General features: G+C 39.6%; 1 protein-coding gene across 1 annotated transcript; it reads right to left on the bottom strand.

Moving 5' to 3' along the window:
* Positions 1–7,146: 7,146 nt before the first annotated feature.
* Positions 7,147–21,017, bottom strand: knl1 (kinetochore scaffold 1). The gene is made up of 34 exons (XM_068708438.1): positions 20,904–21,017; positions 20,536–20,570; positions 20,334–20,370; positions 20,172–20,231; positions 19,895–19,977; positions 19,757–19,809; positions 19,647–19,668; positions 19,461–19,504; positions 19,316–19,368; positions 18,373–19,114; positions 18,189–18,241; positions 17,356–17,998; positions 17,094–17,134; positions 16,260–16,761; positions 15,976–16,016; positions 15,001–15,628; positions 14,825–14,877; positions 13,091–14,617; positions 12,743–12,863; positions 12,576–12,631; positions 12,386–12,484; positions 12,184–12,299; positions 11,556–11,646; positions 11,188–11,304; positions 11,011–11,098; positions 10,816–10,878; positions 10,687–10,726; positions 10,502–10,606; positions 10,273–10,373; positions 9,828–9,893; positions 9,022–9,131; positions 8,705–8,826; positions 8,440–8,565; positions 7,147–7,951 (listed from the first exon to the last, which is right to left on the bottom strand). The coding sequence occupies exons 2-34, from the start codon at positions 20,562–20,564 to the stop codon at positions 7,855–7,857; spliced, it is 6,129 nt and encodes a 2,042-aa protein (XP_068564539.1). The 5' UTR covers positions 20,565–20,570; positions 20,904–21,017; the 3' UTR covers positions 7,147–7,854.
* Positions 21,018–21,164: the final 147 nt, after the last annotated feature.

Here is a 21,164-nt window from a genome sequence, read left to right as displayed (position 1 = left end):
CTTAACCAAGGTGGCTGCTGTACCTCTGTTAGCGGGCTCAGGGTGTGGGTCAAGATGGCCGGTATACCCGTCCAGTAGTCTGGACGTTCAGCCGCCACTCGCCTTGTCCAGGAGACGCTCCTATATTCTCCCATGTGAGCTTGGATTTCAAAATAGGGCCTTGTGTCAAAAGGGCACTCGATAACGCAGCACAGACAACTGTTGTTCGGTGTCGGTGTGTGAGGAGTTGATGGTGGATCCGAGGTGAGGACAGTAAAACATGAAGGTGACAGGACTGGCGTTCACATTGTATTATGTATATTTTAATATGACTTTTTAAAAAGGATAAAAACATATTCAAAAATGTTTTTATACAAATAGAGTTGTAGACTTGGACTCGAGTCATACTTAAAGTTGCACTAATGGATATTTTTACATTATATACATGTGTAGTGTTTTGGATACTTTCAGTTCATTGTTTTGGTTTTATGGCCCTCAGCTTTAGTGTTTTGGTTTTGGTGTAATATTGGACTTACATTTATCAGATGACCCAAGGCACGACTGCAAATGAATGCTAATGTGTCCTTGTGTCCGCTTTATGTGTAAACTGTGTACATTTTCCCATATTCAACTTTATAAAGTGACGATATGTGAATGTTGTGTTTAAAGCTTGTTGCACTGTTCCCCAAGTGGACAAAAAAATCAATTAATGCAAGTTTAAGTAAAACAAAAAAACGAGGACTTGAGTTATCTTTTGCATTGACCTAACTGAGACCTAAAGAATTAACTTCCCTAGAAAGCAAAATCATTCAAGTCACAAGTTTTGGCTGACCTTAAATAGCCATACATCCATCCATTATTGGCGACAGCTTATCCTTTACAGGAGGGGGGGGGGGGCGAGAACCGATCCCAGCTGCTTGGTTGAGAGGTGGGTACACATGTCAGCGGTCAATCACAGGGCTGACACGTAGAGACAAACCACCATTGGCAAATATTACACTCAACAATTAACCTCAGCTGCATGTCTTTGGACTGCGGTAGAACCCGGAGAAACAGGGAGAACAGAAGGGCCCAAGCTGGTCAGGGAGTTCAAACACAGAACCCTCTTGCTGTTAGCCGACAATGCTAACTGCTAAATGCATTTGAATTACTTGATATCAGCTGTGTGAAAACAATATTATTGCTTAGCCTATGTCAAGTCATATGATGGTCAGCATGCAGAAACCTGAAAGACTTTAAATTGGCTTGTGAAGACATGCCCCACCTCTTTTTAATTAGCCCTGCCTGCGATTTTAGTTGCTGTGCTGCATATTAACTTCATGAAAACGTTTATTAGCAACGAGCATTGCAAAAAATTCAGAATAAGAGAGCTGCGTAACATACAGTGTATACAGTTAAACAGCACAGTCAGGTGTGAGGCACATGGCTGGACTAGTCCGCTTCATCAGTATTTCTCTTCCAGGTAGTAGTAATAAGAGAAGACTCTTCCTCCTCCTCTGCAAGATCCAACTCTCAAGGCCATTGTAGCGGAAGCCCTCCTCTGCCAGGCCCTTATATTTTTAGGAAAAGCTATTATTGTTCTGTTCCCTTGTATTTCGTGCCCCAGGATGCGTTTCCCCGATCAAGGTCAGAATTCCTGTTTTGTCATCATTATTCCACCAGAGAATAGTCAACACGCCCACAATGCTTTCTGTTCGTCGGGGTTCCTGGTACTTGTTTGTCTTCCATGGATACAAATAGACCCGAATTGGAATTTGGCCGAAGCTAAGTGAAGCTATTGTGGCAGAGAATAGTTTGGAATCAATTTAACTCAGCTGGAAGTTACCCTGAAGTCATTTGCTATTGATGGACCTGTGGACAAAAAGAAAGTCCTTAAAAAGGAATTCCCCTTCAAGTCTCTTAAGGCCCAATGACGCATCATAATTAAAAATATAATTAATGATAATTCAGACGCCTGTAGGTTTTAGACACAACAGTTTTATATGGACGATAAGGGACAAATTGCACATCTTGAGAGGATTTCTGAGAAAAGACCATATTTTTCATTCAGAAACACAACATAATGCATCATATAACACTATTATGAACTCAAAGTCTTTTGTGATGTAACTTTAATTAACACACAGCCATCACTATCCTACTTGGTGGGCTGCATGTCCTCACTGATAGTGAGTTTTTCAGATGTAGTCAAGCTCTGCCGCCCTCTGAAGCACCTGCACATTCAGATTTGCAAAGGTATAATGTTTTGCAGTAATTTAATGGGTTGCAGTCAATACATTTTTAGACACTTATCATACGTTTTAAAGAAGAATATTTTATAGTGTCATACTTCATTTTTTAATTAAATAATTTTCAACAGGTTTTGAATGCTGGGAAACATTCTCTCTCCACGTAGAACAGCACAGATATTAAGGGAATATTTAAATGAATACTTCTTTGTATTTCCCCTTGTAATGAGATGTAATATGTCCTCACAAAAGTTTAAAAACAACCTCTGGACTGGATGGTTTGTGAGGCCGTTGAGACCATTGAAGCTCGATACTATGGGACAGCTGCTGTGTCCCCCTGCTGAGAGGGAGCCCATTTTAACAAGGCAGGCCTATTGTCTTTTCCTAAGAATGACCAGAGAATGTGGCAACTCCCCGGGTCACACAGTGTTTACTAGCGCACACACGCGCGTGTGTGTGTGTGTGTGTGTGTGTGTGTGTGTGCGTTGGTCATTGGGGTGAGTGGTGGGACGTGGCTGTGTTGCTTTCATTCGCATCACTATGGGAGCACATGCCATCAGAGCTAATTACCTGCCTGGAAGGACCAATTAAGACACCCTCTAATGCCCCCCAAAAGATGAACAGGACAGAGGCATGAAAAGTGGCATTTGAAGTGAACTGTGTGGCGACACGGCTCCGTATGTCTCTGTTTCAGGATGCAAATGCACGGACAAACAAACACAAACATTTAATCTTATTTGGGGTTCATAACAGTAGAAAGTCTATGTGCTTACCATATTTCAAAGATGTCCAGTACAACATACTTTCTGTCCCAGTAGCGAAATGTTAAACATGCAGTAATGCAACGTATAGCAAAAGTGTGCTCTCATCCACTGCCTTTGTATTGGTTTCATATTTGATTCCACTAAAATAGTGAATGAAACAAAACCTTTTCAGTTTGAAACATTTGATTGAGCCTTGAAAATTGTTCAAATGAACTGAATTCTTAACTTTGCCTTTGTCTTCTTTACATAACATGTTTTTTTTCTGATGTAAACAATGGTTTAAAATGAATGGGTTTCATTTTTGTAGTGATGTAAGATAAGATAAGAAAATAAAAAGGCTTTTGGAAGCAACCATTACAGATTAGCTGCGAGTTTAAAACCACTTGTCTCTCGACAAAAAAACTGCGTCTTTGCTCTTAATTGGATATAAAGACGTTCCATACGGCATGCATTCATTGTTTCTATGGATACTACGGTGTCTTCTTCAGACATAGCCTGATATATTATCTATACGGTTACTTAAAGGTGGGAGATATCCTCATTGTTTTTGACATCAAGCCATTTATCAACCTGTGATATTTAGGCTTAACGGGACGACACTATTTTCTCTCGTGACAGATGACTGAAGGTCTGTTGGATCGCAACATTATCTGCTTATCGATGCCAAGAAATCTGATCAAAAACTACTTTTCAATCAAAATCAACAGTAAAAGCAATCACAGCATATTTTCTATGTTATGCAGTGGTTGATTTGAATAAACAGTAGGCCTCCACTAACTCCGGTGTACAATGGGACCTGACAGCTTCATTCCTATTCTCTGAACACATAGTGAAAGTGTTGTGAGTTGTGAATGTCCCGATGCCTTAAGAATAAATCCATTGTGTTTTGGATACGGCCCTTTCCTCGGGTGCTGCTGTGAAACACAACACTTTGTTTAAATTGAGCTGGCTTTATCTTTTTTTTTCTAACTGTATGAGTGAAGCTGTCACAGCTGGACTCCAGCAGCACTGTGAGATGATTACAAGACATGGAGTTGTTCTATGAACAAACATGGCCACCAAGGCCAGAGGAAGGGAGGGACAATGGAGGCGAATTACTTCAGGCTGGAGGTGTTGGCAGGCTGTCGTTACAGTTAAAGCAATAATTGTTGGTATACTTGAACTCTGACCTTCTTTAAAAATCCACATGAATTAAACCGTGCTAATAATCTTCTGCACATCCACATGCTTAATATCTAGCCCTGACATCTGCTGCAAATTAACCCGACTGAAAACCATATACTATTCTTAACTATCTGGACTATGGAGCATTGGTGCCTAGTCTTTTGTTTCTTTCTGTAGTGGGAGGCTATCGCACCTCATTCTACCAAATGGTCATTTTCATAAAATAAAATTGTTATGTACTGATAGAGGTCTGGCCAAGCATTGCAGACACAGTAAAGCCAAACAACACTGATCCTAAAAGGTAGCTTTGGGTGACTCCAAGTTATATATATACACGTATATATGGAAGTATAATGTCCAAACCATTATTTATGTCTCTAAATATGAAATCAAGCAGGACTTGGAGCTGAAGGTTGCCGCGACAGGTGCTTTTGTTTCTAATCTTATTTCTAGAGATAAAAATGAAGAACAGTCCTTCCTACTAGATTAAAGTGCATACTCCATTTCCCTTTCTTTTCTTTATTGCATGAAGCACCAGTTTGTCTGGCAGGTGGTTTTGTTTTGACTCAAATACAAAGGAAACCTTAAAGCCATTTTCCATCTTCCAAAACCAATTCTGCCACCTCAAAGCTCTCCCTCCCTGGTGAAATACTGCTCCTGGATCTGTGGGTAAACAGATTTGGACCTGGTTGCTTGAGGCCAAATGTTCCACTTTACAGAATTAGACATTTGGACTGTCGTCATCCTTTTCATCTAAATCCCAATAAACTGTTACATTTGTCGCTCATAAAGGAGTTTCATTGCACCTCTCATATGTGGTGATGCATTTAATGTGACGTGGAAATGATCTTTACATTATTGGGCAATACAGCAGTGTATATTTAATCAACTTAGATGAATTTGATTTCTTGTTTCATCCCATTTTGTTTTTGTAAAGATTTCTGCTTTTGTTTGGTTATTTGCCTTTAGACTATTTTGTATCCACCTTTACAATCAGCCGTTTATCTGATTCAGACACAGTTGATGGCATTTTCCAACTAACTGTTTAACGCTGGACTGGGTTGAGATCATAGCTGTAACAAGGCTCGAGTGATGACAACATGTCAATTGATTCCTTTGAAATTGTGTTCATATATTCGGGGTTCCCAGTGGATAAATCCTGCTGACTGATCCCCTGACTTTTCCTTTCGTGCCACCATGACGTTGACTTTTGTGGTTTTGAGTGAAATTTTTTGTGAACTATTGCAGATTGCCACAAAATGTGTTCTTGTCATAACTGACTGAGTTTAAACTAATTTAACTCTTTTCATAGAGGGTTATTATAAGGTCAACGTTATTTGGTCATAAAATATAATTCATTTCAATCCCATCAGTCTCACTTTGTCTTTAGTGCTAATTATGTTAGCATGCTAATGCGATAAAACCGAACACGTATGAAAAGTAATTTTTTGTGCCTTTTAGTACGAGTGCCCTGCAACTTACACAAACCCAATACATTACTACCTGCTATTCAATCCCCCCAAATCACACACACACACACACACACACACACACACACACACACACACACAGCTTCCAGGCTCCAGTGTAACCGCTCTGTCTGCACCGTCCATATTTGCAACCCTGCCATCACTTTGAATTTATTTATTAACTGGAGTAAAAACAACCAATACCTATTTGTATTATGTTCTGGTCTAACGAATGATTCCGTTTCACATTGTAAATAAGGACAAATCCTTCAGCGGATCGATTGAAACGAATTTGAGTTGACCCCCAGGCTGAGGTCAGGAGACCCAAATGCTACTTCAGCCAAACTTAACGCCCGCCTGGACACCCTGTGTGTCCTCAATCTGGTTTGACAGCAGCCGTTGTTTCTGGGGGAGGGACGGAGGAGCTCGTGTCCCCTGACGGCTCACTAGAGGGTGACGGTTTGGAAAGTCCTCTTTGACCTTTGACGTCGGGGCTTGAGGAATGGACAGTCCGCCCCCCTCTCTCAGAGGCTTGTATCTGGCTGTTTGGCCTTTCATATGACCTCTGGACACTGTCCATGTCAGTCATGTTTTGGCTGTTGCCAAATGAGCTTTGAGCATTAGCAAGATCTGCAGCTAGATACTACCATGTTTATGTTGGTTCAATAAAAGACACAGAGCCTACACAGATGAGCTGTCTTTGTTTGATGCCAGCGTGCAGCTGCTGTCTGGTCATTGCTGAAGGATTACAAGGTGTCTAGTAACCCCAAGATCTATGAAACATTGTTAAAAACACACAGAAATAAAACATGCACCTAAAACCAAAGTCTAATTGTGTGTTACTAAGTTGTTTACAGTTCATAGAGGAAAAGCAGCACCATATTGTGCTGCACAAAAGTATTTGTCATTTGCAGTTTATTCTTACCTCAGACTTACAAACAGCTTAAAAAAACATGTCTTACATTCGCTCTATCATTATGAAACGGTTCTTCACCTCAAGGTCAAGATCCCAAAATGGTACCAAGATAAATCTCAGGAGTCACAAGATGGTTAAACAAATTAGGAAAGAACATCTATATTTGTGCTACTCCAAAACTTCCGTCTAGCCTTTTATCTCGGGCATCTAAAGAAAATCCTTCAAATCAAACAATCTGAGCAGGAAAACAAAACACTGGTTCAACTGCTCACAGATATCCACACTAAGGCCATTTACTGTGACGAGGCGTCAGTAGACATTGCTTTAAGAGGTCACAAACCAAAGTGGGTGTTGAATACGTAACATGATTTACAGACCCATGGCGCCCTCTAAAGCATAACCACAGAATAGCATTTAACACTGAAGGCGTGTTTCAAGGGAATAACGTCAACTTGGTTAATGTGGTGAAGTAGAAAAGAGTAGCATACCGATAGCATACAGAAGAGGTAAAACGACATTTTGGTGTAGAGAATAAGTGCAGTGACAGATGTTGATGGTTGAAATCTCAGCTGGAAGCAAACATTAGCACAGAAAAAACTATTGGAACAATCTTTTTAATGCACTTACATTTATTCAACAAATGTTGGTCTCTAATGACTAAAGTACAACACATTTTTCAAAAATTAAAAGAACTGTATTACAAACAGAATATAATGAAATATATTTACATATGTTCAGTAGTGTACAAAGCTACAGCTGGATGTGACATATTTAGAAGCAAAACAAAGGACTGTAAGCTGGGTTCATGTTCACCATCTGGAAGAGACTCTGGACCCCAGACCAGTGAAAGACAACTGTGTTTAATCTGTTAAATGGTTCACATAACCATTAAACAAATATAAATTGAACCAACTTCTAGCTAGATGACATAACTAACAGAACTTTGAATTACTTGAATAACCTAAAATAGTCAATGTAGCTGTATCAAATTTACATGCTTTCTTATCCAAGAACAAACTTGTATGTGTTCTTTTAGAGACGTTTCGGCACCTTAAAGTCAGTGATTGTAAATAATGGTGATGTCTGGCCAGATATGTGACAAACAAGACAGAGGCTGTCGCTAAAACTGATCTGACTTCCTGTATTCTGTCAATCTGAAAAAAATGCACTGAAATGTTTTTTTTTTTTTGCAAAATATTTATATATTTTTTAATAATTTTTTTTATGTATAAAAAAAGAAAAGCCAGACAACACATTTTAAAGTTTACATTTTGCAACATCCATACTGTGGAAAAGAGTTTGAATAGAAGCGATTGGGATAAAAACCCATAGTCTCAACAGAGCAGATTATCATGAATGGTTTTGACGATCTTCGTCAGGAGGTTCTTGGCCGGACTGAACGACGCCACAATCTCCTCGATCTGCTGGATCCTGCAAATAAATGAAAACATCAAATATACACCAAACTAAATAGCGCCAAGTCAGCGCTGCGCTTACGAGCGCTGAAGTGTCCGTCTACACCGGTTCCTTCCTTGTATGCAAATTTCAAAGCCTCGAGCAGCAAAAGAGCAGCCAAACCAAATAGGAAAAGAAAGATAATATGATAAACGTTTAATAATTAAAATAACAAAACCCCAAAATATGTCATAAATTGTAGTCATGTAGTAAAGTAGTAGTGTTTTATTGGCCATCAACCTCCCATTTACGCGCTTATTATAAAAAAGAAAGAAGTATAAAACTCTTTGGTTCGTGCAGACAGCTGCATAGATCGACCTGAGAAATAATCTGTTGCGTCGTTCGGGTGTAAGTGAAAAACATTTTTGTTTAAGGGCTTTTAAAATTGCATTTCCCACAACCCAAAAGGCAGGAAAGCACAACCTCACCTATTTCTACTGAATTCATATTTGAGTCAAACTTACGTCGTGTTTCCGATCACGTTTTTGAAGCTCTGCACTTGAAGGACACAGAGGTGGTCGATCACACCGACAGAGAAGATCACTTCAAACTTGGAAAATGTCTTGAGACAGCTGAAGACGATGTGCACTCTAGAAGAAGAAAAACAGAAAGGATATTAAACAATGTAATGTGAGCTTTTATTCTATTTCTGTTTATTAACACTAGTTTAATTAGTTTGTGATTAACCAGTATATTCTGATAGTTTTTGTGGTCGGGAAGAGTTCTTACCGAGTGTCCATGCAGCTGATGTCTAGAATATCAAGCCTCAGACCTCCCCACATCTTCAGCAGACGCAACTCCTCTCCCAGCAGACGACAGCGACTCACCACCAGGCCAACATCATGGAGCAGCTACACACAACAGGAGACAAAATAAAGGTTCGTATTGACTGTGTAAAACCATATTTCCACGAAAGGTAGAACACAAATACGACACAAAATACTACGGGTCTACTGACTGAAAGAACTTGAGAAGTACAAGTACAACCTGCAGCTGCACATGTGGCCCTCTTGCAGTAAACAGAACACGTCTCCATTCCCACCTACCTTTGGGACATGTCTGCTCGTTGGATACCTCTCCACCCACTCACGTTCTCCCTCCACGTACTCAGAGAGCAGCTTGTGAACGAGGCAGGCGTGGCCCTGTGACTTCTCATCTAGTTAGAAAACAAAATGTACAGTAGTCAGCTTTTTTTTTTCTTATAATAAACAAATTACCGGTAACAAGAATGTCCCCAATCCTCAAAACGTATCGGCGTTATAAAGACCACACGGCTAAGTAATGACGCCACCGGTTCTTTTTCTAACTACTCTAAGAAGCATAAGATCATTTGACATGGAAGGTATTTAAACAGGTGAGTAGATGAGAAAGAGACATGAATCAAGATTTGAGCTCATGTAAATCCAAACACACATTATATATATATATATATATATATATATATATATATATATATATACATATATATATACACACATATATATATATATACATATACATATATACATATACATATATATATATACACACATATATATATATATACATATATATATATATACATATATATATACATATATATATATACACATATATATATATACATATATATATATATATACATATATATATATATATATATATATATATATATATATATATATATATACACATATACATACATATATATACATATATATATACACACACACACACACATATACACACACACACACACACACACACACACACACACACACACACACACACACACACATATATGACAGAATATGTGTGATATTAATCACACATATTCTGACATGACACTGCTTTTTGTTTTGTCTTTTCTCACCATCAAGTTGATGTTTGAATGCGACGTGTGATATTTTCCTCTCAGATTGATCACCAGCATCAGTTCCTTCAAAAACAATAAAAATAGACAAATAGTATTATTTGGAAAAAAAGATTTTTATAATAAAAAGGTCTTTTGAGAAACACAAGTCTGTAAATATACTTTCACTCAATGTGTGCCTAGTACACATAATACATTGATGTGTATAGTTTAGCTGGTAAACAGGAGCTTTAACTGCAGAGCAGGTGCTGATATTACAGTGGCTAAAAAGGCAACATGGTTAAAATGTTCAGCCTTTAGCGACTTATTTGTGGACGCACATGTTAAATTAAAAATACTAATTCTTGTAGAAACAGTAGGAACATTGTCCACCATGTATAAGCCGTACCAGCTTATCAAAAGTTTACTCCGTCTGTTCAGCGTCCGTCTGTTGAAGACCACTTACCGCTGGATTGTTCAAACAGCAGCTCTAGATGCAAGGTCTCATGAAGGAACGTGTAGGTGGTGCAGTTGTCTGTCTTCTCTGCAAACTTCCATTCGTTCACCCTGAGGTAAGAAATGTACAAAAAGGTTTTTAACTTTAACATCGTTGTGGAACATAAAAGTGGTTCAAGGTGCAGCATAAGCAGCTTTTTTAGGTTCTAAGTGAAAGCCCATTCAAATGAGAGACTGACATGTGCAGCCCGTTGACGTGGCTCTCGAGGTTCCTCGTCTCAGCTTTCAGCCGGTTCAGTTTATTGGAATTCTGCTTCTTCTGCATTTCCAGTTCGGATATTTGTCTGTAAAGCAAAGAAAAGAATGAATATTTAAAAGTATCTAAACATTAAAAAAAAGACATTCATTATTATTCTCAACTCACCGGTCATTATCCGCCAAAGCCTCAGCAACTGTCTGCATTTCTGGAAAAAAAGAAAAGAAAAAAAATGTAATATTCAATTCAAGCACATAAAAACAAATATGTTTAATAATGCAAAGGTATACAAGTCACCTTCCTGACGTGAGTTCAGACTTGGTTTGCCTTCAAAGCCCTTTTCTTCAACTGCATTAAGTTCTAGAAGATGGGTAAAATAGAGTCACTTAATCATCACATCCATACCAATACATGTGAATCATTAACCCTTCACACAGAGAAGGTGGCGTAGTGAACTGGACAGCCAGGAGTCAGTTTCCCACAGTAGCATACCGGTTTCTGATTCACGAATACAATCATCCAAACTTTTCAGCATCTCATCTGCTTCCTCAATCTTTCCTCTCAACCACTGCTGCTCCTCCTGAAAAGAAGAGAGATATCTTTAAACCGTCCACGTCCCCAAAAGATCCAGAATGTTGGAATTCACTTTTGTTCTGTGTGTGGACTTACCAGATTAGCCTGCATAAGGTTCGAGTACAACCCCTCCTTCATTTCATGGGACTGAACTTTGCTCAACTTTCTGAAGAGGTTATTTCTCTCTTTTAGTTTTGCACCAAAAGATTTGAGCTGTGAATTCAAACAAACACAGTGAGGGTCATGAATGGAATCACACAGCCAATCGATGCTCTTCATACTGCTACACAAACAGCAAAAGGGCACCAGCGAAATCCAAAAATATAAATCACATGCAGCCTTTTAACAAAATGATAATTATTCTCCTTTTTACACTGTAAACATGTCACATGACAGTCACCATGGCAACAAAGAGGAAAATAAATTGCAGTTAAATAGCAAGACACTGGGTTGTCCTTTCATACCTCCTTCTCTGTAAAATGTCTCACTTCTTCCCACAAAGGTCTGTTAACAATCTTCAGTGGTTTGTCCCGGTCTCGCATTCGCTCCTTCAACCTGGGACGAGGACAAAACAGGCCTGTGTTTTATTTGGACTTCTTAGAACAGTATCTTTCTCTGGCTTTTCCAATGTCATTCTGTAATTTTCTGACACAGTCAAACAAGATATGCTGCTTTTAACAAATGCCTAGTGGGAGTTTTCTAAAAAGAAACGAAAAAAGAACCATGCTAAAGCAGCTAACCCCGGTCCTCCCTGTCTTGTAATACCACGTGTTTCTTCCAGAGGCAATAGTGAGTCACTGTAGTGTCCATTCTGTCCTCAGTACAACATGAGAGGACCGAGATTCAGAGATAACGGTGTTATTTTGGCCTCAGAGTTTCAGCTGTTTGGTGGGTTTATGTGTATTCTGGCTCTGCGGTTAGTTAGTAGTTGTTGGCTATTTTACAATAACTGATGGCAGCAGATGGCCGAGTTCCACGCACTGCACCTTTTAAGGGGCCATGCTGACCTAAAATGAGACATGAACCCCCGTCAAGGAAGAAAAACCACACGGTTAAACAGCGTAATGTGACAAACAACTTCAGGGTACATACCCCTCCACCTTCTCTGTGAGGTTGAGGACGTCGGTCTCATACACCATCTGTTTAGGACGGTAGATGTGTCTGTCTTTCCATAAATCCATCGGTGTGCGATCTGTGTCTGACAAAAGCTGCAAACAAAAAAAATAAAAAGTCATGTTACTACATTTGGCTGTTTTTCCATATGTGTTTTTAATATTAATGAAGATGAACGTACTCTGCCAGGAAGGATGCTTTGCCGGGGATTATGGATGACAAAGTCTATGTTGAAGAGGTTAAAGAACTCCAACAGTGTAATGGTGCCATCACTGAGTTTCTGGAATCAAAACATTGAGAGCAATAAATAAATGAATTAAAAAAAAAGGGACTTTTTAAAGATGTATTCATAACACATGTCAACAATATACCTGTACATCATTGGTGTAGTCTTCAAACTGGGATTCAAACAAGCTTTGTCTGAAACCTGAAAAAAATTAAAAGAATTGACTGAGAATCTGAGGAAGCACAATTATGTCAGGAAAACATCATCTAATAAGAATTTGATGGCGCTCGATGTGAATCCATAACAGCTTACTGGATTCAAATGTAGCTTCACATCTGGTGCTGGCTGTGTGAGAGCTGTTGGAGTAATCCGAGGTCTGTGTAGTCGTGCTTGGAGCTGTAGTAATGTTACCGTCGCACTCCACAACATGAGCCTGAACATGGAAAACAAATGAGGAATACAAAACTGTAATATAATATACGGGAAATTCTTAAATCAAAGTCAATGTGCAAGTGAGGTGAGGTTAATTCCTGTCAGGTTTCTCACAAAAGTATGATAAATATACCATTAAAAATAGGAAGTTATGGATTTAAAGCGTGTCATGGTAAACAAAGATAGTATTGATTATTTGAGAATTTACAATACTCTAATTTGACCTACCGTTTCAATGTCAGTGGTCACCTCAGTGGAGGTTTTCATTCTCTTTTCATCCTCCATGTTGTTCTCGTCTCCTGGCAGAGGTCTCTTTTTCCCATGAACAGAACTAACAAAGTCCGGTTTAAACACGTCTTCCTCTAAAAGCTCGTCCGTGTGGAACCCGTAGGAAGAACTCACTTTTTCATCGGCTCTCTGAGGACTCATGTCCAGTGTTTCCGACATATCTTCGTAGCTGACAAGCTCTTCGTCATAAATATCAAAGTTGCTCAGTTTACTCGTCACATCGACTGTCCTTGTATGTTCTCCCACAGGATTCTGCTTCTTCGGATCTTCAGGTTTGCCTCTTTGGGGGAGTTTTGCCTTAAAGCTTCCCATTGAGAGTCTCGACATAAGTTGCTTAGTCTTCAGGTTGAAAGGAGTTGTAGTAGTAAAGGGTTCTTCTTCTTCTTGCGTGAGACTTTGAGCTTGTGTATTTTCCTCCGTGTTTACCAAACCCACTTCAGGTTCAGGCTCCGTTACAGGTGTGCATTTGGTTTTTTCTTGTGAGTTTCTGTCCATGTCGTGTTCCAGTCGAGGCACAGCTGCTGTGCAGGAATCCACGGCAATAGCAACAGGCGCCGTAGTCGTTATGTGGCTTAAACGTCTTACTTTTGATTGAAGATCGGCCAAACTCATTCGCCTGGACTTCTGTGAAGGCGCTGCATCAACGTCATGGGCGACGGCGCTGGGTGAACTCTCCATCTTCTGCGATAAAGTACCAGTTTGATTTCTTGGTTCGCACCCGGTGACCGTTTCATTCGAGGGAAGAGAATCGGGAAGGTTTGTGATTTCCACGCCGTCAGGTTCGGATGATCCCAGTGCTTCACTGCCTAACTGTGAAGTGACCCCGGTTTTCTTTGAATGGTCAGAATCGGGGCACACGTCCTGTGTGGAAGAAAGACATTGAGGTGGCTCATCCGTCTGTGCCAAAATGCAGCCTGTCTGAGCTTCAGTCATATCCATGCTTACATCGTCCCCCATCATGGTTTCATTTATTGGCTTCTTCACGGCAGCGGAAACAAAAGCTGGAGCTTCCTTTTCGGGATCCACATCAAGCTTCTGTGTCTTCACTTGGTCCAGGAAGCCTTTTGTGTCCACAGCTTTCTGAGGGGACACTTCAGCAGGAGCCACTGCTCTGGCGATCACAGGATTAGCCCAGGGGCCACTTGTCATAGATAGGGAGTTTTTAAATCCTGGATCCAAAGCATGTGCTGGTAAAGATCTGTTACTCCGCCGAAGATGTGACTTTGATGCTGAATTGTGGGCAATATTTACAGTGAGGCACTGGGTCACATCCATAGCTGCATCAGTTGCAGTGAACCTCACCGTTTTCTCTCCACAAGCAGGTAAAAAGTCCTCACGTTGGTGAGACTGTGGTGCGAAATCGGTGGCAATGTTTACAGTGGGATTCCTTGTCACATCCATGCAGGCCTCTTCAGCAGTAAACCTCACAGTCTTCTCTCTGCAGTCGTCTTCAGCGTCAAACTTCACCTGAAGGAGAAAGATATAGAAGATGTGTCAACTTTCATAGGACAGCAAGTAAACATTATCATTTCATAATTAAAACATGAAAAAATGGATTAGTGCAGCTTTAATGGAAGTTTAAAGATGCAGTATTAGGTCAAGTGCGCAACATACGGATTTATTCAGTAAACACATTTGTGTAAAAGATCAAATTACGGGAAGGTTTAGGCTCACCTGATGTTTTTGCACCTTCGTCTTTAAAGAAGCAGTCAATGAGGTATCCAAACCTAAATGTGGAGATGGGAAATAAGTAAGAAACAATTCAAACAAAGAAAAAGAGATCATTACAATCTCCCTCGTCTGTGGCCTCGTCATTGTCAAAACAATTGGAGGGTTGTTACTTTCCATACCTTTGCGATTAGATGATTCCAGCGCTTCATTGTTCTTCTGTCCTGAAGTCATCTCTTGTTTCTTCAGACTTCCACTTTGGGTGTACATGTCTTCTGTGGGGAAGAGGCACTGAAGAGAATCATCTGTACCTGTGCTTCCTAAAATCCGGCCTGTTTGAGCTTCAGTCATGTCCATGCTCACATCCTCTTCTGGACAGATTGTCCCTCCATTCGACGAGTCTCCAATGTCAGAGGACTGTGCAGCTGTAGGCATCATTCTTGTGATCACAGGATCACCACTGGGGCCACTGCTTTTTGAGAGGCTTGTAGTAAAACTTGGATTCAAACTGTGTGCTGATCTGTTTCTAGGCCAACCATCTTGTTTCTTTACAGGGAGAAGTGCATCTGATAGTAAATTACTTGCAATATTTACAGTGAGGCCCTGGGTCATATCCATAGCTGCATCATCTGCAGTGAACCTCACGGTTTTCTCTCCGTATGCGGGTACAAAGACAGAATTTTGGAGCGATTGCAGTTTGAAATCAGTGGCAATGTTTACATTGTGACTTTGTGTTAAGTCCATACAGGCATCATCTGCAGTGAACCTCACGGTTTTCTCTCTGCAGTCGTCTTCAGCATCAAACTTGACCTGTGGAAGGGAAACAAATAAATCACTGTAAGAGTACAGTCCTAGAAAACATCAATAACATTCTAAATAGGCATTACTAATTAATTAAAAAAAAAAAAGTATATTTTGAAGACACTAAAAATGAGGTATGCTGCCATTTTCTAAAAGAAATAGATAAATGTAATCACTGACATTCTGCAGAAGTTGACAAATGTGTGTATTTCCATTAAATCAATAGATAACGCTGCACAAACCACATGCAGCTCTTAAAACAACTTAGTTTTAAATACACAGGTGCTGTATATTAAATAACTCCGCAAAATAAATACACACTTCAAAAATGATAGTAAGTGAATGTTTAAGCTCACCGGATTGCTTTGCACCCTCGTCTTCAGAGAGGTTTCCATACCTAATAGGAGGAGAAAGGGAATTAAATGCAAATTAGAAAAAGCAATCAGATGCAAATCCCCACATTTAAAATTGTAATACATTAAATGAAAGGCACCCTAAAGTTGTTCTTTGTGCTAAAGGTGAATATAATGTTGGTTCAGATGTTACAATGTTCGTCCTCTCATCGTCTCTTTTTGGTTTCTCTCACTTGATTATTTGATCTAAATCTGAGTCAAAAAAGGCAGGTTGTTACTTTCCATACCTTTGCGATTAGATGATTCCAGCGCTTCATTGTTCTTCTGTCCTGAAGTCATCTCTTGTTTCTTCAGACTTCCACTTTGGGTGTACATGTCTTCTGTGGGGAAGAGGCACTGAAGAGAATCATCTGTACCTGTGCTTCCTAAAATCCGGCCTGTTTGAGCTTCAGTCATGTCCATGCTCACATCCTCTTCTGGACAGATTGTCCCTCCATTCGACGAGTCTCCAATGTCAGAGGATTGTGCAGCTGTAGGCATCATTCTTGTGATCACAGGATCACCACTGGGGCCACTGCTTTTTGAGAGGCTTGTAGTAAAACTTGGATTCAAACTGTGTGCTGATCTGTTTCTAGGCCAACCATCTTGTTTCTTTACAGGGAGAAGTGCATCTGATATTAAATTACTTGCAATATTTACAGTGAGGCCCTGGGTCATATCCATAGCTGCATCATCTGCAGTGAACCTCACGGTTTTCTCTCCGTAGTCGTCTCCAGCATCAAACTTGACCTGTAGAAGGAAACAAAATAATCACTGTAAGAGTACAGTCCCAGAAAACATCAATCTTGATATGACAATTTAAATTATTTACACTAATTAATTAATTATATTATTATTTTATATTTTGGAGAAACAATACAAATTGAGAATGCATGAATAAATGTTTAAATGTAATCACTGACATTCTGCACAACTTGAATCAATAGGTAACAATGCTGCACAGACCACAAACAGCTCTTAAAACTCAATTTAGTTTTAAATACACAGGTGCTGTATATTAATTAATTGTGCAAAATAAATACACACTTCAAAAATGATAGTAAGTGAATGTTCAAGCTCACCGGATTTCTTTGCACCCTCGTCTTCAGAGAGGTTTCCATACCTAATAGGAGGAGAAAGGGAATTAAATGCAAATTAGAAAAAGCAATCAGACGCAAATCCCCACATTTAAAATTGTAATACATTAAATGAAAGGCACCCTAAAGTTGTTCTTTGTGCTAAAGATGAATATAATGTTGGTTCAGATGTTACAATGTTCGTCCTCTCATCGTCTCTTTTTGGTTTCTCTCACTTGATTATTTGATCTACATTTGAGTTCCATACCTGTGCGATTAGATGATTCCAGCGCGTCATTGTTCTTCTGTCCTGAAGTCATCTCTTGTTTCTTCAGACTTCCACAGGAGGGGTACATGTCTTGTGTGGGGAAAAGAAACTGGAAAGGGTCATCTGAGCCAGTGAGTCCTATAATGCGACCTGTCTGAGCTCCAGTCATGTCCATGCTCACATCATCTTCAGGACTGATTGTCCCTCCATTAAATGATTCTCCAGAAGCCCTGGTTGTATTTAGTGACTGGTTTTCTTTACCAACACTACGTTTCAGCTGGGACAGGGAGCTGTTTCTGTCAACAGTTTCCCGAGAGGGTGCTGCAGTAGAAGGTACCATTCTTGCAATCACGGGAGTACCACTGGGGGCACCGGGTTCAGAGGGACCTGAAAGGACGTTTCTAAATCCTAGATCAAAAGCTGACAAGCCAGGCGTACCACAAGTCTCACGTCTTCCCTCCTCCAGAGATGAGGCATTGTCCATTTTTCCAAGAGTGAGAAAAATGTCCACGTTTTGGTTTGAAGGAGCGAATGAACTACTAGCAGTGTTTACGGTGTGACTCTGAGTCATATCCATGAAGTCATCACCTGCAGTGAACATTATGGTTTTCGCGCTGCATTCGTCTGCTCTATCAAGATTGTCCTGAAAGAGAAAAGACATGGGAGAAGATTAAAACATCATTCAGAAAACTATACAATTACCATCTATATTTATCATTGAGTTATACTATATATAGTCACCTTTAGCTTCACTTAATGTCAGTACAGCATGAAGGATTATTTTCAGACTTAAAACTTACGTAATACTTAAGTAAACGTATTATAAAACTCACCTTGTGTCTTTGATTGAAATCATGTTGAGATGGATTCTTCAAGGATGTCATATCTGAATTTGGAAATAGAGATAAGATGCTGATTAAACTGTAAATTAGTCATCGTATCATAAGTTGTGAAACAATATCAGCATAGAACATTTAGGCCATTAATCAGTCAGTTGGTTGATAGAAAATGAAATACCTTTAGGGTTGAATGATGGTTTACTGATCTGCTCCTTCTTCTCTTTTGTCTGTGACACTCTGCTGTCATGGTGGGAGTACATTTCTTGTGTGGGGAAGAGACACTGAAAGGGATCCTCGTCATCAGTGAGTCCCAGAATGCGACCAGTCTGAGCTTCAGTCATATCCATGCTTAAATCCTCTTCAGGGCAGAGGGCACTTCCATGAGAGAATGCACCGATTTTCTTGGATGAATTTAGTGACTTCTCCATCACAGCTGAAACAGATGTTGGAGCCTGATTTTCTTTATCCACATCAGCCCTTTGTGTTTTAATCCGGGCCGTGGAGCAGTTTGTTCTCTCAGACGATGCAGCGGGCGCCAACGTGGTGATTACACCGGGGTCACTTGGTTTAGAGAGACTTGAAAGGAAGTTTTCAAATCCAGCATCCAAAGTAGGTGCTGGTGACGATTTGTTTCTCTTCTCTACTCTTAAATCCATATTTCTGCTCGTGGGTACTGATACTGTCCCAGTGTTCGCATTATGACTCAGGCTCATATCCATGGCTCCATCACTGGCAGTGAGCTTCACTCTGTTTTCTCCTCTGGCGGGCAAGGAGTCATAGTTTTGGAGGGAAATGTCTGCAACTAATGCTGCATCATTTGCAATGTTTATTGTGTGACTGTGGGTCATGTCCAGGAATGCATCATCTGTAGAAAACATCACTGTTTTCTCCCCGAAGTCACGCCCAGTTTCAAAGTCGGCCTGGGTGAAGAAAAGTGGCTTTATGTCAATGAATGGACACTAAATATCAAGTTCTACGTAAAAACCTCCCATTGACATTATAATAAAGCATTGTATTAATATAATACATATGATCATAACAAAGAAATTTAACCATTAGTGGCTGCGACAGTTGTAAAAAACACAACTCGGACAAAAACAGCAAAGTGACTTCAAGCTCACCTTCTCCCTTTGTTGAGAGGCATGCAGAGGAGCATTCAACAGGGTTTCCATTCCTACATTTGAGAGACTTGAATTTAGTAAGAGTCACCTTACACTGTAACAAATAATGTGAGTGTGTGGTAATAGCTGTAATGAATATCCCTACCCAGAATTTGTTGAATCCCATCTTCAGTATCTGCCAACTGGACCCTTATGAAAGCAAACACACAATATTAATGTTGCTACTATAGAACATTTTGACGGGTTTGGTGAGACTGTAAGTCAAAGATTAGCATATTAAAATTCAACAGGTCAGCAGCTTAATATGTACAACTTGAAAAGATCACCTTACCTATTTTGTGTGGATGTCGCTGCTGTGGAATAACAAAAGGACAAATATTACAAGGCTGCTCTAAAAAACTAATAACAACTCGAATACTTATACAGACTAACATTACATACTTGTTATTAACTCTTGTAAAGGACTTCGGGCAGGAGAGGCATTTTTTACATCCCTGTAAAGAAAAAGTACAGATTAGGTTGAAATGTCAGCGTCCTTGCGGTAAATCTGAGCATGACATTTTTTTTGTAGTGTCTCACTTTGAAAACAAAAGGACGTCGTTGGCCGGAGCAAAACTGACTCTTCTTGAATTCCTCTTTTCCACCGGTTTGACACACTCCACCTTAGTGAAAATAAAAACATATAAAGTAATATATAAAACCATAAACAAAGTTTTTACCCCTCAAATGTATCCTTGTTAGGGTGACAATTGATACTAAAAAAATATTACGATCGGAGCTTATCTTTCATACGAGAAAAATCCCCAATTTTACATATAAACACATAAAAAAAAAATGTCTCTAGCAATTCAGTTACCACATTTTCCTGCTGCTGTGGTTCAGAGAATCTGACTGATCTCCGTGGTGCTTTTAAAATCTAAAAATGAGAAATTGCAGAGGTTATGATTCAGGCTTCTGATTTGTTCACAAGAAATGTAAACTACATATACTTTGTCCATAAATGATTTGTAGCACTGACCGAAGAAATGCGTCGCTTGGAGAATCCACTGCCTTCACTGTAACAGCACATGAAACACAGTATTCAGCTATGGTGAGTGTTTGTTCTTCTATACAATGTGAATACAGTCATATCACAAATCAATGGTAATGCCAGCTACAAAGACGGCCTTTAGGTTATGTGTAGTCTGTTGCTTTCTTCTCACAACATCATTTTTACTCACTCATTCTTGGCAGGATCCAGAGGCTCCATTTTCAACTGTGAACAAATGAAAACAGAGCTTGATACAGGAAATCACAGATTCTGCAGTACATTATTACATTTAAGTTGATAAGACATGGCCTTTTCAGTGCCATTATGTCACATATACCTGACATTTCGTCATCTTTAGCTGAAGCATTAAATTAACAACCAAATATATATATATATATTTTGTGGAATAAAAAGGTAGACCCAGTGCAGTAACTGTTACTTAACGATTACTGACCTCGGTAGCGAGCATACATGTTACCTACGCTAACGTTCGTGTTGGTCTGGCATTAACAAAACAAGAACAATAACTGAACCCAAAAGAAACATTATAGCGCATACCTTGTAGTTGTTGTGAGATAATTCCTCGGTTTTACAACGGATAATGTTGTGTTATTACTTCTTAACTAACGTGAAATAGCTTTCATGTCGCCTATTTTTAGCTGGGTGGATGTGCGAAGCTGTGAACTGCAGCTAACGTCAACGAGCCTTGCTAACGTCTTCAGTTTTGAATTTAGCCGCCTCCACGCATGCGCAGTGACCTATTTCCACGGGTTTTTGTCTAGTCTTTTGCTGCTTATTTCGGTTAAGTGCAGTAATGTT

Source organism: Cebidichthys violaceus, unplaced genomic scaffold (assembly GCF_023349555.1).
Source record: "Cebidichthys violaceus isolate CVI_PGR_0920_01 unplaced genomic scaffold, fCebVio1.0.p SCAF_14, whole genome shotgun sequence".
Taxonomy (NCBI): domain Eukaryota; kingdom Metazoa; phylum Chordata; class Actinopteri; order Perciformes; family Stichaeidae; genus Cebidichthys; species Cebidichthys violaceus.
This window is presented reverse-complemented; position numbering and strand designations above follow the sequence as displayed.

What these genes read in the sequence shown, in the direction of transcription:
- knl1 (XM_068708438.1), bottom strand. Translation starts at nt 20,564, where the DNA reads ATGGAGCCTCTGGATCCTGCCAAGAATGA. An exon ending in GGAATCATCTAATCGCAAAG is followed by an intron (nt 14,878 to 15,000) that starts GTATGGAAAGTA and finishes CTCCACATTTAG; the next exon opens with GTTTGGATACCTCATTGACT. An exon ending in CTCACAGAGAAGGTGGAGGG is followed by an intron (nt 11,647 to 12,183) that starts GTATGTACCCTG and finishes TCCTCGTCCCAG; the next exon opens with GTTGAAGGAGCGAATGCGAG.